Source organism: Falco naumanni, chromosome 1, assembly GCF_017639655.2.
Source record: "Falco naumanni isolate bFalNau1 chromosome 1, bFalNau1.pat, whole genome shotgun sequence".
Taxonomy (NCBI): Eukaryota; Metazoa; Chordata; class Aves; order Falconiformes; family Falconidae; genus Falco; species Falco naumanni.
In genome coordinates, this window is record NC_054054.1 from 94457699 (window position 1) to 94472548 (window position 14850).

Below are 14850 nucleotides of genomic sequence, written 5' to 3' on the forward strand. Positions count from 1 at the left end.
GCTGCAGTGCTGTGCCCTGAGGTCAGCCCTTGGCAAGGCCAGGTGCAGGAGCATCTGTGCCCGAGCATCCCCAGCCCCACCATGCCTTGCAGTGGGTTTGGGAGTCCCTGGTTCCCACCATGCTGTGTGTCCCCCGCGGGGGCTTCCTGGGCTGTGCAGCTCCCTGGCTTCATCCAGGAGCCTCTCTACAGTCACGCTCTGACTTGAGGCACACTGAAGGAGTTAATGTTAGTTTGTGGTTATTTTTTCTTCTCTTGCTGGCTTGGTCTGCAGGATGCTTTGTGGGCTCTCTTTACAGGCAAGGATAATTAATTAACCTTAAATAATTACCCTTAATTTACAAACATCCTTTTTGCTAGGGAGATGGGTGAACTGGCTGGTGGCAAACCCAGGGCAGTGCTGGTGTGTCCTGTTGGTGCAAATCCTGCTCTTCCTCAGGCTGTGTCCTGCCAGCTGGAGGAGGGTAAAATGGGGGCATCACCCCACCCGCCCCCAAACCTCCCTGTGCTTCCGAGGTGATGCCTTCACACCCAGATTCTGTGCTGGCTCTTACCCCAGCTGGGTTAAATGCTGGGTTTGGGGGGGCTGTGGCTGAGGAGTGTGGGGGCTGTGTGGGCAGGGAAGGGATGCTCTTGGTGCCACATCAAGCACGGGTTTATTCAAACCTCCTGCTCTGTGTGGGTGGGGGCTGTGCTGCTAAGCACTCCCAAATGAGGGGCTGCCCTGGAAAACTTTCCGGTCTCCTCCTCCTTTGGAGCTAGGCTCCCCCTGAACCCCATCCCTGCATCCAGCCTTGCCTGTCCCTCCTGCCCTGGGGGATCCTGGTGCCCCCTCAAAAGACGGTTTTTTTTTTTTTTTTTTTTTTTTTGCACGTGCTGATGGGGCTGGGGGGTGACGGAGCTGCCACCGCAGGGCTGCGCAGGCTGGGGATGCTGCCTGGAAGCAGCTGCTGCATCCTGGTGGTAATGAAAGCCAGCGGGGAAGCCAGCCCCCAGCAGCAGCCGCGTTTGGGAGCCAGATTTGATGAAGGGAAGTGACTCAACGTCTTGGAAGGAGTTGGGGGTGGTGGGGGTGCAGCGGAGGACAGCGGTTGACCCAGGGGTGGGGACAGGGTGGCTGACAGCCACCTGCCTGCCCTTGGGCTCCTTGACCAGAGCTGGGCTTTGCTCTGGAGCACTCCGTGCTTTGGTAGCCCTCGTTGGGGCAGCGTGCTCCCGGCCGGGGGGACACGGGACAGGAAAGGAGGTCCCTTGGGAAGTGGCTTGTTGCTTCCTTGCACTGGGTCGTGGCAGGATCTGGGCCAGCGTTCCCAGCTCCCGGCGTCACACCCTCTCCCAGCTGTTGCTCACAGAGCATCGTGCTGCCAAGAAAACCCCAGCGATGGATGCGGCCGCCACTCCTTCCTCCTCCCCTCGCCCTTAAAACCAGCGGGGAGCGGCACTGTGCCTGCTCCGGGGTCTGCAGGGGGGTGAGAGCCCACTCGCTCCTGGGGAGCCTTCAGCGCTTGGCTGAGGGGCTCCTCTTCCTCACCAGGCACGGGGTGGCTTTGGCACCCCGACCTCATCCTCCCCAGCATGGAGCAGCGGGGGAGCGTGGTGCCGCATGAGGTATTTGGAAAAGTCACTGGAAGGCTCGAGAGGGGTGTACTGGGGGGACTGGGAGTTATTATTGGAAAAGTCACTGGAAGGCTCGTAGGGTGTACGGGGGGGACTGGGACGTGTTACTGTGGGAGAGGACGGGACAGGTCCTGCCGGCAGAGCAACGGGCAGGGGGTGTGACCTGCCCCAGCCAGGACCAGGGTTCTTATGGGGTTTTTTATGGTTTTTGGGGGTGAACGACTGCGGGGGGACTGTTCCACCCAGGCACATCTGGGTGCAAAGGGTTTGCATCCTGCTGGGGACCTGCTGCATGCCACAGATGCTCCAAGCGTGGTGTACTGCTGTGGGCACCCAGCACCCTGTGGAGCTGCTGCCCCATCCTGGGGGTCCTGCCAGCCCCGGGGAGCAGGACAGCAGCAGGATGGTCACAAGCTGCGTGGGTTGGCACATCCCGGCTGGGTGCAGGCGTCTGGACTTTTTGTGTCCCTTCTCCTTTCTCCGGGTCGGACCCAGCAATCTGGGTGCATCAGCAAGTTTCCTCCTGATTCAGCCATGGGGGATGTTGCAACACGGCGTTGTGCAAAGGCGAGCATCAGCCTGAGCCCCAGTTCCTCTTTTTTGGCTCCTGTGGGAGCTCAGCCACGTGTGATGCGGCTCAGTGTCCCCACCTGCACCGGGCACGACAGTGGCCACAAGCTCCCCGGAGACATCGCTCCTCACTGGGCATCACCCGCTCTCCCCTGGGTCATGGCTGGGTGGCAGTTTTCCCAGTTGCGGTGCTGCCAGCTCTGAGGAAACTGGGATTTCTCCTTTGTGCACGGTGGAGAGCCAGAAAGCACATCGGTATCGGTGATGGCGAGCAGGTGGGTGCTCTGCCCCAGGCTCATCACTGGCTCCAACTGAATGTGATGCTCTCAGCCCAGAAGCATGGTGCAGCTGTTTTGGTCCAGCCACCACATGTGTGTATTTTTATTGTGTTTCTGCCTCTGGTTGGACTTCCCTGGCTTGGAGTGGAGGTTTGTGGCCGTCCAGGCTCAGCCCGTGCTGGATCGCTGGATGCACCATGTGCACCGATGGTAATCACCACCTGCTCGCAGGCACAGGGACGGGGACAGGCTGGCACTTTGTTGCTGCCCCTCTGCTTGGCGTTCCCAGTGCAAACCAGGACAGGCTGATTCATTGCTGGGAACTTGCTGCTGGATCCAGACCCACCTTGGCATGCGGGGCCCAGTTGGACAAACAGCTGGGAACAGGCAGGACCTGGCAAGTGCGCTGGAGGGGGGGGCATGGCATGGCAAGGCAGGGGACACATGTTCTCCTTCTGCCATGCACCCCAGGGATGGCTTTGGGTTACCCATCTTCTGCGTGTGTGAGGCCAGGAGCATCCCAGGTGGTGGGGGCAGGGATGTGGGGCAGCCCAGGGTGGAGGTGCTCCATCCTGGATCACAGGGGTCCTCTGGCTGCGCTCACCCCTTGGCAGGAGCAACAAGACCACGGCTTTTTTGTACCAGCGGGGGATGCCCAAACCCTGCCCAAGGGGCATCGCAGGGCTCCTGAGCTGGCTGTGGGCAGTGCAGGGATGTGGTGGATGTGACACCGCACCCAGGGCAGCCAGCTGCCCCATCTCCTCTCAGTGTCCAGCTGAACGGTGCAAGAAATTGCTTCTACCCAAGGTTCTGAGTCCCCACATCCTGCCACAGAGCATCGCTTCCCCCTTCCCAGGCGCTGCCCACCCCCGTGCTGAGCCCGGCAGCTGGGTTATGCCACCGGCTGCATTTTTTTTCTGTTGTTCTCTCATCGGCAATACGTGCGTGTCCTTCTTGGGATGAGAAAGCTCAGCGATACCCACGGCACCCTCTGCTCGGATGCCAAAGCGATGTAACCCTGGGGTCGTTCGCATGCCGGCCCTAACGAGGTTATAGAAGAAGTAGAAATGTGTAATCCAGCCTCCGTGTGCTCAAAACCCCTGAGGATTTATCAAGCTCAGGTAAATACCACTGGGTTTATATAAAATCATATATATTTTTATATATCTATCTCTTGATATATATTTGGGAGGGACGGTTTTGTTGCAGCTGGCTGGAAGTCATTGCTTTGCTCAAGGAATTTGCAATCAGTTGAGCTTTTTTGCTCCCCTGTTCTTCTAAAGTGGGTCTGGGGTCTGGCAGGGCAAAGGACAGGGGTGGCAGTGACCAATGGGGTCCCAATGTGTGGCATGCGTTGGGACCCCAGAGGTCACCACCGTTCACTGTCCTCCACCCAAATCCTCTGTTTTTTCTATTTTTTCATAAAATCCTCAGCTCTTTTGGGGATAGGTTTTGCAGTCTGCAGTGATGGGAGCCCCCGCGGTGGCTTTGCGTGTGGGAAAGCTGCACAGAGGGGAGAGGAACTGGGTATGAATTTGGGGGGGGGGGGGGGGGGGAGGATGTCCTTATAGTGTGGCAGTGTCACCTCAGTGGGGACAGGGAGAACAGGGGGCTTTTCTTTGCTGTGCTGATCAGCATGCAGCTGGGAGCACAGCACGCAGCTGCGATGGGGCTGGAGGATTCTTCTGCAGATCCGAGGTGACTTTCTCACTTGGGGGGGGGGGGGAGCTCTGCCAGCTCCGACTGTCCCCCATCCCTGGCACGGTCACGTCCGTCCCCCCGGCACCAGGAGGGACAGACCTATTTCCTTTTTCTTGGTTTCCTTCCTCTTTGTACCCTTAAAATCCGGAGTGCCTGAGAGCAGCCGGAGCAGCCCCGCAGGTGGCATGTGAGCTGCTGCCTTTCGCTCCGGCTCCGATGTCCCCAAGGCCTGTGCTGGCTTTGCACCCAGCAGCTGTGATCCAGCCCAGGCCACGGTTAGGGATATTTTCACTGGGCTGATACGATGTGGCAGGGAGGACGCTCAGAAAAAGGGAGTTTAATTGGCCTTTTTATTGCCTGCAAAGCTCCAGCAAAGCCTGGGATTAATAGCAACCTATATTAAAAAAAGAGAGAGAAGAGGAGATGAAAGAACTTTTATTATCTTGGAAGTCACTCGAGACATTTTAAGCAGTACAGAAACATAAACTGCCTTTTAAAAAGAAAACCTTTGCCTGTGTAGGTACAAATGCCCAAGATTTTCCCCTTTAGTACTCAATCCTTCATCAGAACAGAGGATGGGGAGCGAAGGGCCGGGCTCCTACCGATGGGGTGGCTCTGAACAACCTGAGCACTTTGTGCCAGGGAGGGACACGTTCCTTTGCCCGGCTCCTGCAGGAATTTCACCCTGGGAAAAGCCTTGCATGACCTGTGTTTTGAGGTTAAACACCAGTTTCTGGCTGGAGACCCCACACCATGGGCAGGGGCATTTCATGGAGACCCATCCCATCCCGACCCGTCCTCTCCCATGCAGCCCGGCCAGCTCTGCCCAGATAAACACTGACTCATGCGGCTATTCTGTCCCACCCTGGGCACAGCCAGCTCTTTTAAGGCTGCCTTTTCCAGCTATTCCTCTTTTTTTTTTTTCTTTTTTTTTTTTTTTCTCCTGTTCACATGGGCGGGGGATGAAGCCTTAGCTGGTGTGCCGGGAGCAGCTGGGGATGCCGAAGGCTGCCAGGCGTGGGGGTCCCAGTGGAGCAAGGACTGCTCCGCGGTGGTGAAGCAGGGATGTGTCCCAGTGCCATGGATGCAGGTAGGGTTCAGGCTTCCCCGCCATCCTGCAGCCAGCCTTGGGGTGGAGCTCAGTGCCTCAGTTTCCCCTGTGGGGACTGGATTTGTCCCCTCCCTTTGCCTTGGGGGTCCTCTGCTGCTGGTGATCTGGAGGAGCATCAGGGTGGCTGGCAGCTTGTATCCTTGCTGGCAGGAGCTCATGTGCTTGGTGTCGGGCTGTTGTGGCTGCTCAGCATGCTGCTGCCTCTCCCGTGGCATCTTGCACCCCTGTCCCCTTCTCAGTCCCCTTCTCAGCTGACTGGAGCTGGACAGTGGGGTCAGGGATGGGTGGCAGGGCTGGGACTGTGGCCAGGGAGCAGCTTTTGGGCAGGCCAGGGCTCAGGGTTTGGTTCCCTTTTGATGGGCATGTGGCTGGCGACCGATAGATACTGAGGGCTGGGGCACCATCCCCAGGCATCCTTGTGGGGACGGGGATGCTGTCCAGCATCTCTCCCTATGGCAGCTGTTGCCATGGCAATTGCTGGCTAAAATACAGGTGAATTGCAGCTGGGTACCCAAAGCTGCTTTCACGTTCCTTTTCTTTTCTTGCTCCTCTTAAGCCCTGGCAATCCCCCCCACGGGACTGGGAGCTGCTGCTGCGGGGCTGGATGCCAGATCCCAGTGGGGATGTCCCTCCCATGTAACCCTGGGCTGGAAAAATGTGGCTGCTGGAGGGATGGATGGGGCATGCATCCACCTTCCCTCGGGCATGCTCCTGCTGACAGCAACGGGAGTTTGCCATGCTCAGGATCTGGCCCACAGGGTGGGACTCGAGCTCAACCAGAGCAGTAAGTCACCAGGGAACTGGGACCAGATTCTGCCATGGGGGGGAAAACCTGCTGTGGTAGGGCTCTGAGGGGACCAGTGCTGGCAGGTCCGGGGGGGACACTGAGATGCTGCTTCGCCCCATGCCCTTCCCAAAGCTCCTCAGATGAGTGACCATGTGTTTCCCCCAGACATCTGCCTGCAATTCCCACCTCATGGAGCAGGAGCCCGCGCTGCGTGGGCAGCCTGCCTGCGCTCCTCCCATGCGTGCCGGAGGAAGCGGGTTTGGGTTTGGGGTGCGCTGGGACCTCGGAAACCGCTGCTTGGGAAGGAGGGGAGGGGAAATGCTCAAATGAGAAAAAGGCAGAGCAGCTGCCCGGGGGCGGCAGCAGCTGTGCAAGCATGGGTGCAGGCAGGGGCAAGCAGAGCTGACCCTGGTCCTCCACCTGCTCCCCGGGGGGGGTTGTCTGTCCCATCCCTGGGTGTCCCTTGCACCCTTAACACCCTGAAGGTGCTGGGGACGGGGAGGACAAGCACTAACCTAAAGGGACCCCCAGTTTCCCCAGTGCTGGGGGAGTATTTGTGGGGACCCCCACACAGGCTCGTGCTGGTCCCAGCCCAGTTTCATAACATCATGTGAATAAAAGCGCAATGCACTTTGACAGCTCAGGCAAGATCTTGTATGCTCAAAAGCGAGTCTGCTTATTTTATTGGATTTTATTGGATTTTATTTGATATTTTTTCCCCTCAACCTGATTATTAGTACCTCCAGTAAAAGCATTGCCCACAGGCATTGGGGGAGGCAGAAAGCAGTGCTGGCAGCCTGCCTGCCTCTGTAAATCCCTGGTGCAGGCAGCTGAGAGCTCGGGCAGCACCCATGGCCAGGTGGTACCCACTGCGGGGGGCTGAGCATCCCCTGCCCTCCCTGGGCACGGCTGCATCCCTGGTGTGCAGATCCAGCCGAGCTCCCCCCATTTCCCCACAGCCCCAGTCACATCCGTTCCCCCGCCCGTCTGGGCTGGCCGCGGAAGAGCTTTTGCCCAGAAAAGCTGGATTTGAACATTTTGGGCTGTTCTCTCAGTTTCCTGTTGCCTTCCCAAGAACAACATCCCTGACCTCATCCTCCCCCGGTATGCGCCGGGATGCTGCTGATGCGTGAGCCGCCCATCGGGAATCCCACCGCGGCGCCCGCTGGCCGGACTCAGCCTTTCCTGGGTACCAAGACAAATACAGCTGCAGGAATGGTGGGGCCGTCAGCGGCTGGCTGGATTAAAAGGCTATTTTGGGTAGATCCTGTGCTCATTTTTGTTGAGGTAGGAGGACAGAGATGAATAGACTGAATGGAGAGCAAAGTGGTTTTGGCTAGAGCCGAGTATTTTCAACCCAGAGAGGAGCATTGAAACATGCTTATGATTATGTGCCTTTTTTTGTTGGTTCCCGGCCCCCGCCCCCAAAGTTTGGGGTATTTTTACAGTGAGAAATGGGGAGGTTTCACGCAGTTGCCCCTCAGACTCTCCATTTTGGGGAGGCAAATGGGAATTCGCTGGACAATCTTCCAGTAGGTCTGGGCTCCAGCTCCCGTTGCCCATCCCACACCCAGTGCCCAGAGACATCCCAGCAGGTTCCCGGCAGGTTCAGCAGGTGCCTGTCTGCTACCTTGAGGTTCGTGATAGCCTTGCATGAGCCCTGGAAACAAACCCAGCACCTGCCAAACCCCGTGGGGAAACAGCCCTGCTGCTCTCCTTGCTCTCCAGATCCTCATCCCAAGCAGGGACTGGGGCTACCCCACTGCCCGACCTGACAGGGGTCAGGGGAGGGGGTTTCTTTTACATCATCTGTCTTGCCTGTCTGCCTTGAGAAGGACAAATGTTAAAACTAGAGGGGGAAAAAAAACCAAGAAAAAAAAAAAAAGAAAGTATGGGGTTGGAGGGAAATAAACAGACAATTCAAATAAATAATCCATTAAATACAGCTTTGAAATGTCAAGCTGAATGTCATCACGCTTCCTGGGCTCAGTCATTCAAAAATAATAAAGAGGAAATTTTACATTAAAAAAATCTGTAAGTGGGCACGATTGGAAGAGAAGCTTGTAAAGCTGCAGGAGCCCCTCCTGCCTCCCCCGGGCAGGGGAGCGATGCGTACTGCAAGGAACGAGGGGTCTAGCTGCCCTCACGGTGCTGGGGGGCAGTGGGCTGTCCTTGGGTGTCCCACAGTCCCCCCGTGGGTGGGTGGGTGTCATTTCTTGGGTGTTTCTCCCCAGTGACAGAGCAAGTCCCAGGAGCTTTGGGGCTCTCTGGCTGAGGGTGGGGTGGGATGGAGATGGGGCTCTGGGCTTTGCCCGCCTTTCTGCAGCTCTGCGTTTGGAAAGGTGGTGGCATGGAAACCGTGGTCCGTAACGGCAGCTCCTTACACAGGAACATGAACAGTCAGCACTGGAAGTGCCAGTTCTGCTGATCCTGTTACTTCTACCGGATCATCAACTTTAATTCATCCTTTCTATGATGCAGGTTTTGCTGGGGCAAGGCCACCTTCCGGATCCAACTCACAAGTTTTGAGCTAAAACCTTATTTATTCCAGCAGCTTATTGTCTCCTGGAGCTCACCGAGGGGAGAGGCGATGGGGCTGTGATTTAAGCCCCTGGCCAAGGATTTTGCAGCCGTGGGAGTAGCAGCAGTCGCAGGAAGGAAAAGCCCAGGGAAAAACAATAGGTTACTGCATAAACACCATGGGGATTTCAAAGGAGGGTCGGTGGGGAGGATGATGCTCAGGGGGACCTTGGAGCTGATACACCCTGAGAACAAGAGAGTCCAGCCTGGGTGGGCAGAGCCACATCCTTCCTGCGAGGACAAGGTTGGGTGCCATGCCCTGTGCCGGAGCTCACGCAGATCTCACCCCTCTTGCCACGGCTCATGGGCTTTGCTGACTGACTTCGGTGGCCCTGGGCTTTAACCCGCCGTGACTGTTCACAGGGGAGTGGTTGAACCCATTTAACGAAGGGCTCTAAGTGGCTGGTGGAGACTGGATGCTGATTATGGCAAACGATGCTGTTAGTTAATTAACATTGTAAAACACGAAGGGCACTGATTTAATCAGGGAAACAACTGTACGAGAGTCCAGGCACCTCACCCATATTTATGGTTTTAATTATTTATAATAATGTTACCGTGGATTTTATTGTAGGGTTCTTTGTGTGTACCTACTGATGCTGGCTGGTGTCAGATGCTGGCACCGAGTGTGCGGTACAGGGTTTCTGTACTGGGTTATGTTTTGATAATCTTTTGACTTCTTATTTTGAGCTGCTGGGGTCATGATGGGACCCTGCCTTCACCAGATCCATGGTGAGGGGTCCCCCGGCAGGCACAGGGCAGCGCCAGCCTGCCAGGGGGATGCACAGGGTTAAGTTCCAGCGGTGGCTGAGTCTGTTTCCTCCCTTAACCCGCATCCGGGGGTGAATGGCCTTTGTTTGATGTTGGCTTTAATATTACAGCTCCATCCCTAGACCTGCAGGGAGGGAGCCGCCTTGGTGCTGTGGGACACTGAACCGCCGCCTCCAGGAGCACGGCCACCACGCCAGAGGGGAGAGGTGAGAGGCTGGACCACCACTTCCACCGGGCACGGTGTCTGGCATCTGTGGGGCACCTTGTCAACCGCATGCTGGATTTGCAGTCCAGTTTAGTGGGTGCTCAGGAGAAAAGGAAGAGAAGAGCCATAATATTTTGCAGATTGGCAGGCTTCATAGCTGTTAATGAGCTGTTAATAAGCATCATCCTAGTTTTATCCTTGGAAGTAGGTGGGTAATAGACATTTTTTGCAGGATGAGGCTATAGCCACATCCTGGCAGAGACAAGGGACTGAATCATGTCTTGTCGCTCAGGGAGCTGATGTCTCTTGGTTGGGAGGTAGAAACGCAGTGAGGAGCCGTAGGAGCATCTTCCTTCGGGGCCAGCGGTAGGGTCCCCACAGGATCCCCCATACCCGCGTGCTCCATCCCCTCTTTCCATGGCCCCTTGTGCCCGTACATGTCGTGGGGCTGGTGTCCCTCCCATGGGATGCGCTTGCCGTGATTAACACCATGTATTTTATCAGCAGAAACACGCAGAGAAACATCACCGGCTGGAGAGCCTGGGACTGACTAGGCTGCAGTTTGTTCTCAGATAATGGAGCTTTCCAATTTGTCCAATTACTTGGATGATGTTGATAACTACAGTGACTACCCAGATTACACCTATGAGGAGACCAGCAGCGTGTGGACAGACCCATCCCATGACCCAAAGGACATTGCGAGGATCCTCTCGGTCGTCATCTACAGCGTGTCCTGTGTGTTGGGCATCCTGGGCAATGGCCTCGTCATTGCAATCATCACTCTGAAGATGAAGAAGTCAGTCAATGCCATCTGGTTCCTCAACCTGGCCGTCGCCGACTTCCTCTTCAACATCTTCCTGCCCATAAACATTTCTTACACGGCCATGCGATACAACTGGATCTTCGGGACAGTTATGTGCAAGTTGAACTCCTTCCTCCTCATCCTCAACATGTACACCAGTGTCCTTCTCCTCACCACCATCAGCTTCGATCGCTACGTGTCAGTGGTCTTTCCTGTCTGGTCTCAAAACCATCGCTCGACCAACTTAGCGTATTTAGTTTGCTTGATTATCTGGACCGTCGGCATCATTATGAGCTGCCCGTCTCTTGTCTTCCGAGACACAGCACAAGCCCACAACTCTGTGATTTGTTTTAGCAACTTTTCCCTCTCCAGGAATAAGTCTTACCAAGCCCTGGCATTAATGAGACACCGAACAGTGAACATCACCAGGTTCCTTGCGGGGTATATCCTTCCCATAACCATCATCACTTTCTGCTACATCGCCATCGTCTTCAATTTGCGTCGAAACCGTCTTGCCAAGTCCAAAAAGCCCTTCAAGATCATTGTCACTATCATAGTCACCTTCTTCCTTTGCTGGAGTCCCTATCACCTGATGAACCTCCTGGAAACAAAACCTGACATGATACCGCGCTCCGTGTTTGAGATCAGCATCCCCATAACCACGGCACTCGCTGCCTCCAACAGCTGCATGAACCCTGTCCTCTACGTCTTCATGGGCCAGGACTTTAAGAAGTTTAAGGTCACCATCCTTTCCAGACTGGTGAACGCCCTCAGTGAGGAGATGGGTCACTCCAGCATCGTTCACAGGAGCTTCTCCAAGATGTCTTCAATGACTGAGAAGGAGACAACAGTCCTCTAAACTCAATCTGGGTGCCTGCAGGAGGGCTATAGTCCTCTGGCGTTACCCATGCACACCACTGTGATAGTGGCCACCCCTATGGTGGCCCCTGGTGTGGGATGAGCATGGTCCAACACCATCCTATAGCATATTCTTTGACTGGTCTTGCTGCCTGGGGGCTGGCAGAGGTTGGAGACTACCGCTCTGTGCACTTGGAGAAGACACAACTGCCCTTAATCTTTCTTTGCAATTGCAAAAAGCATTGTGCCAAACTATTTAAGAAAACATTTCAGAGCCTTCTTATCTAATCTATGCATTGCCTGGCCTGGCAAGGGCATTCCTGCTGTTTCCAGAGATGTCGTTATGGGGAGATTGGACAGAGGATGTGTCTGGGAAGGTACTTCTGCTGCCAGGCTCCTGAAATGGGTGGCTGGGTGACCACCCATCTCGGGTGGTACCTGCTATGGCAAAACTGATGATGCTCTTCCTACATCCTATGTATGCATATAGCTACTCATGTTAAAGTCCTAAAGTATATTGGTACTAGCGCAATATGTTTTTCACTGTGTTGTGAGGTTTTGGTACCCAGAGAGACTCTGGGGAGTGTCTTCATAGGAGGGGTTTGAATATCCCATCCTCGATGAGCTGGGAAATCTCACAGGTCTTCTAAGTGATCCAGACCCAGGGCCACCTGCCAGGGTGGGATTTGGCTCATGCACAGGGTCGCAGATATAGAAAACTAGAAGAAAAAAAAAAAGGAGGGAAAGGTTCATTTTAAGTGTCTTTTGAACAAACCTGACTTTGATGGGCATGTTTCACATGGTACGTTTTGCAGAGCAGTTTGAGGCTTGGGGCTGTGAGTCCCAGTGGCTCCTTGGGAAGTGCCTGGGTGGCACTGGGGAGCAGGTCGATAGGCTGGGGGGTGCGGTCCTGGGGGAGGACCTGGTGTCCCCTCCTGGATCCAGGTGGACCTGGGAGCTGGCTCCAGTGATGGCTGCTCCCTGGTGGGATCAGTCAGTCCTATGGGAAGATTTTCCCTCTTCCCAACCAGGCAGCGAGCCCATCACGGGTGGGAGACTCTGCTGTTGCACACAAATCTCTGCGGTGCAGGATGGGCTACGGCACCGTCTCTATCCAATTTCATGCACAGTTAATTTGGGAGATCCTTCACAATTTGGGCTTCTTGACTATGACACCAGTGTCACACTTATTTATGTGTTGGTTTCTCTGTGTCACCCACAGCCTCTCACTCCCAGGAAAGCAAGGAATGACTGAGTCCTCCACCTGTGCTGGGCACCAGAGCAGAGCCCACCCCAGAGCTGGGTTCGGGCAGTCTCCAGTGGCACCAGGGACATTTCTGGGGAGTCCCTGGGGGTGCCAGTCCCTGCGATGCCCAGAGGCTGCGCCCCAGCAGTTGAGAGTCTGCTCACAGATGCCCGCAAATGCTGAGATACTTATTTATAGCTTTTTTTTTAAAAAAAAAAAAAAAAAAAAGTGATGAGAGAGCTCCCAGGAAAAGGCACGGAGCTATTTACAGGCTCCCGTCAGTGGCAGATGATGCCAGGCAGATACACACTGAATCACTAAGCCCCAGTAATGGAGCCGCAGCCTCACGCTGCGGGAATGCCGTGGATCATAGCGGATGCTGCAGAAGGAACTGGATTTCCAACAGGTTATGGGGCATCCCCTCTTCCCCCAGCACTGCCTCGCTGATCTACCTTGATCTGCATAACCTCGTTAGTGTTGGCATGATGGGGAGCGAGGGGAGCACCTGCACCCCATGAAGCTGCCGTGTGCTCCTTTCCCATTACACGGAGCAGAGGGATGAGGCGCTGCCTGCAGCATCCCTAGGAGAGGGATGCTGATGGATCCGGTGTGTTTGGCTGGGTTTTGGTGCTGCCGGCTGGTGTGTGCCGGGGCACGTTTGTCCCCCACTCTGGGGCAGGGAGATGCCTGTCCTCACCAGTGTTGCAGGGAATGCTGCAGATCTGGTCTGCTAAAAACAGGATGCAGAGGTTGGGGGGGATTTATCCTGAAACTAAAGGGTGTCCAGCCTGAGCCCAGAAGGGGAACACAGTGGGGGAATGGGGATTATAAGAGAATTTAATGGCAAATTGGTCAGTGCCACCTGTTGGGTGCTGCTCTCAATAACGTGGGGTGCCTGCAGGGCACCCAGCATCTCCGTATCTCCTAGGGGATGGGATCTGGCAGGCTGAGCAACCCTGGCCACTTCCCTGGGGAGCAACACCCCATCCCTGGGCTGCACCACATACCATGGCCGAGACCGGGTCTGCTCCCGGTGTGAGGTCACTTGTGGGGACCATCTGCAGAGGTTTTTCCCACCAAACCTGTGCACGGTCCATAGCCTTGGAAGATGCTGTGATGGAGGAGGCTGCAGGGGAGGAAGGCTGTGACAGTGGGATGAGGCTCCCCTTGCTCATGTTACACAGTATTGAATGACCTGCTGAAAGGTCGCAGGGTTCCTGTTAGCAGTCGGACAGGACGGATGATGGGATGGACAGGGCAGATGGACAGACAGCCACTCAGGAAGGCGAGGGGGACATGCAGAACTAGCAGAGGCACTAGAGCAGGAGCCTAGGACCTGTTCTGGGGGATGGGGTGCACCCCGGAGCCAGCAGCCACTGATGTTTTTTGGGCTGGGGGTTTGGGGCAGCTGAAGAGCTGGGGCAGGAACAGCTGGTACATCTGGGCTCACCTTTCCCTGCCATGGGATGGGTTCGGAGGCATGTGGGACAGGGGGGGAACTGGGCAGCCCATGTCCCTCGAGGACCCAGTGCCATGCCATTGCCCCTTGGTCTGGTACCATGAGGGTCCCAGGCTGTGATGGAGTGGGGATGCTCCTCACTAATTTTTGTAGCTGGATTTTGCAAGCCCATCTATTACTACTGCAAACAGCTTTCCAAAAAAAAAAAAAAAGTGATGACTTGGTACATAACCTTGGGTTAAACCATCATTACAATGACAGCTTCGGAAACCTAATATTTGAGTTCGTCTTTGTAGCTGTTTGCCTATTTAATAAAAAAACCTGGTTTACATACAAATACCCCCAGTATGTGCTCAAGCTCGTCGCCTTGAGTGGGAAGGATCCCAGGGCTTTTCAGTAAGCAGTCCCTTCCTAGTGTGTATTCCTGATCCCTGGCATTGAATTTGGAATTGTGGGAAAGCAGCCGGGAGCGGAAGGGCACAGGGATGTGGGGCTGGGACTTTATGGCCAGGAACCAGTGAGATGGGAGCCTCATCCCACCACCAAAGCCTTCCTCCCCTGCAGCCTCCTCCATCACAGCATCTTCCAAGACGGGAGCGGGATGCTCTGAGCCTCTCTTATGGGAGATCTTCCAAAGCTGCTCTCTGTGGGTTTTCCCCCTTTAATTTGTCCCTGAAAAGGCCAAATGGCTTTTTAGGGGGGGAAAAAATTTATCTGTGCAAGCTGAAAGAGCATCATTTCCCCTGTGCTCACACACGGCGCTGAGCCCAGCAGTGGGGGCCGATGCCCACTCCCCTCGGGTGGCTTTGTTAAGGGTGCTCCAAGCTGCCGCCAGCTTCTCCCCCCAGCTTCGAGTCAGCCCGGCG

At 55.5% G+C, this 14850-nt stretch overlaps 1 protein-coding gene across 6 annotated transcripts; it reads left to right on the forward strand.

Annotated features, from left to right (window-relative positions):
* Nucleotides 1-1396: 1396 nt before the first annotated feature.
* Nucleotides 1397-11811, forward strand: CMKLR1 (chemerin chemokine-like receptor 1). Of its 6 annotated transcripts, none has more exons than XM_040608344.1 (3): nucleotides 1397-1607; nucleotides 9525-9620; nucleotides 10124-11811. In XM_040608344.1, exon 3 carries the CDS (start codon nucleotides 10195-10197, stop codon nucleotides 11278-11280), a length of 1086 nt encoding a protein of 361 aa, XP_040464278.1. In that variant the 5' UTR covers nucleotides 1397-1607; nucleotides 9525-9620; nucleotides 10124-10194; the 3' UTR covers nucleotides 11281-11811. The 6 variants fall into 6 exon arrangements, with proteins under 6 accessions (XP_040464278.1, XP_040464248.1, XP_040464258.1 ...); XM_040608314.1 differs by lacking the exon at nucleotides 1397-1607 and adding an exon at nucleotides 2260-3585; XM_040608324.1 differs by lacking the exon at nucleotides 1397-1607 and adding an exon at nucleotides 2260-3585 and having other exon boundaries at nucleotides 10127-11811.
* Nucleotides 11812-14850: the final 3039 nt, after the last annotated feature.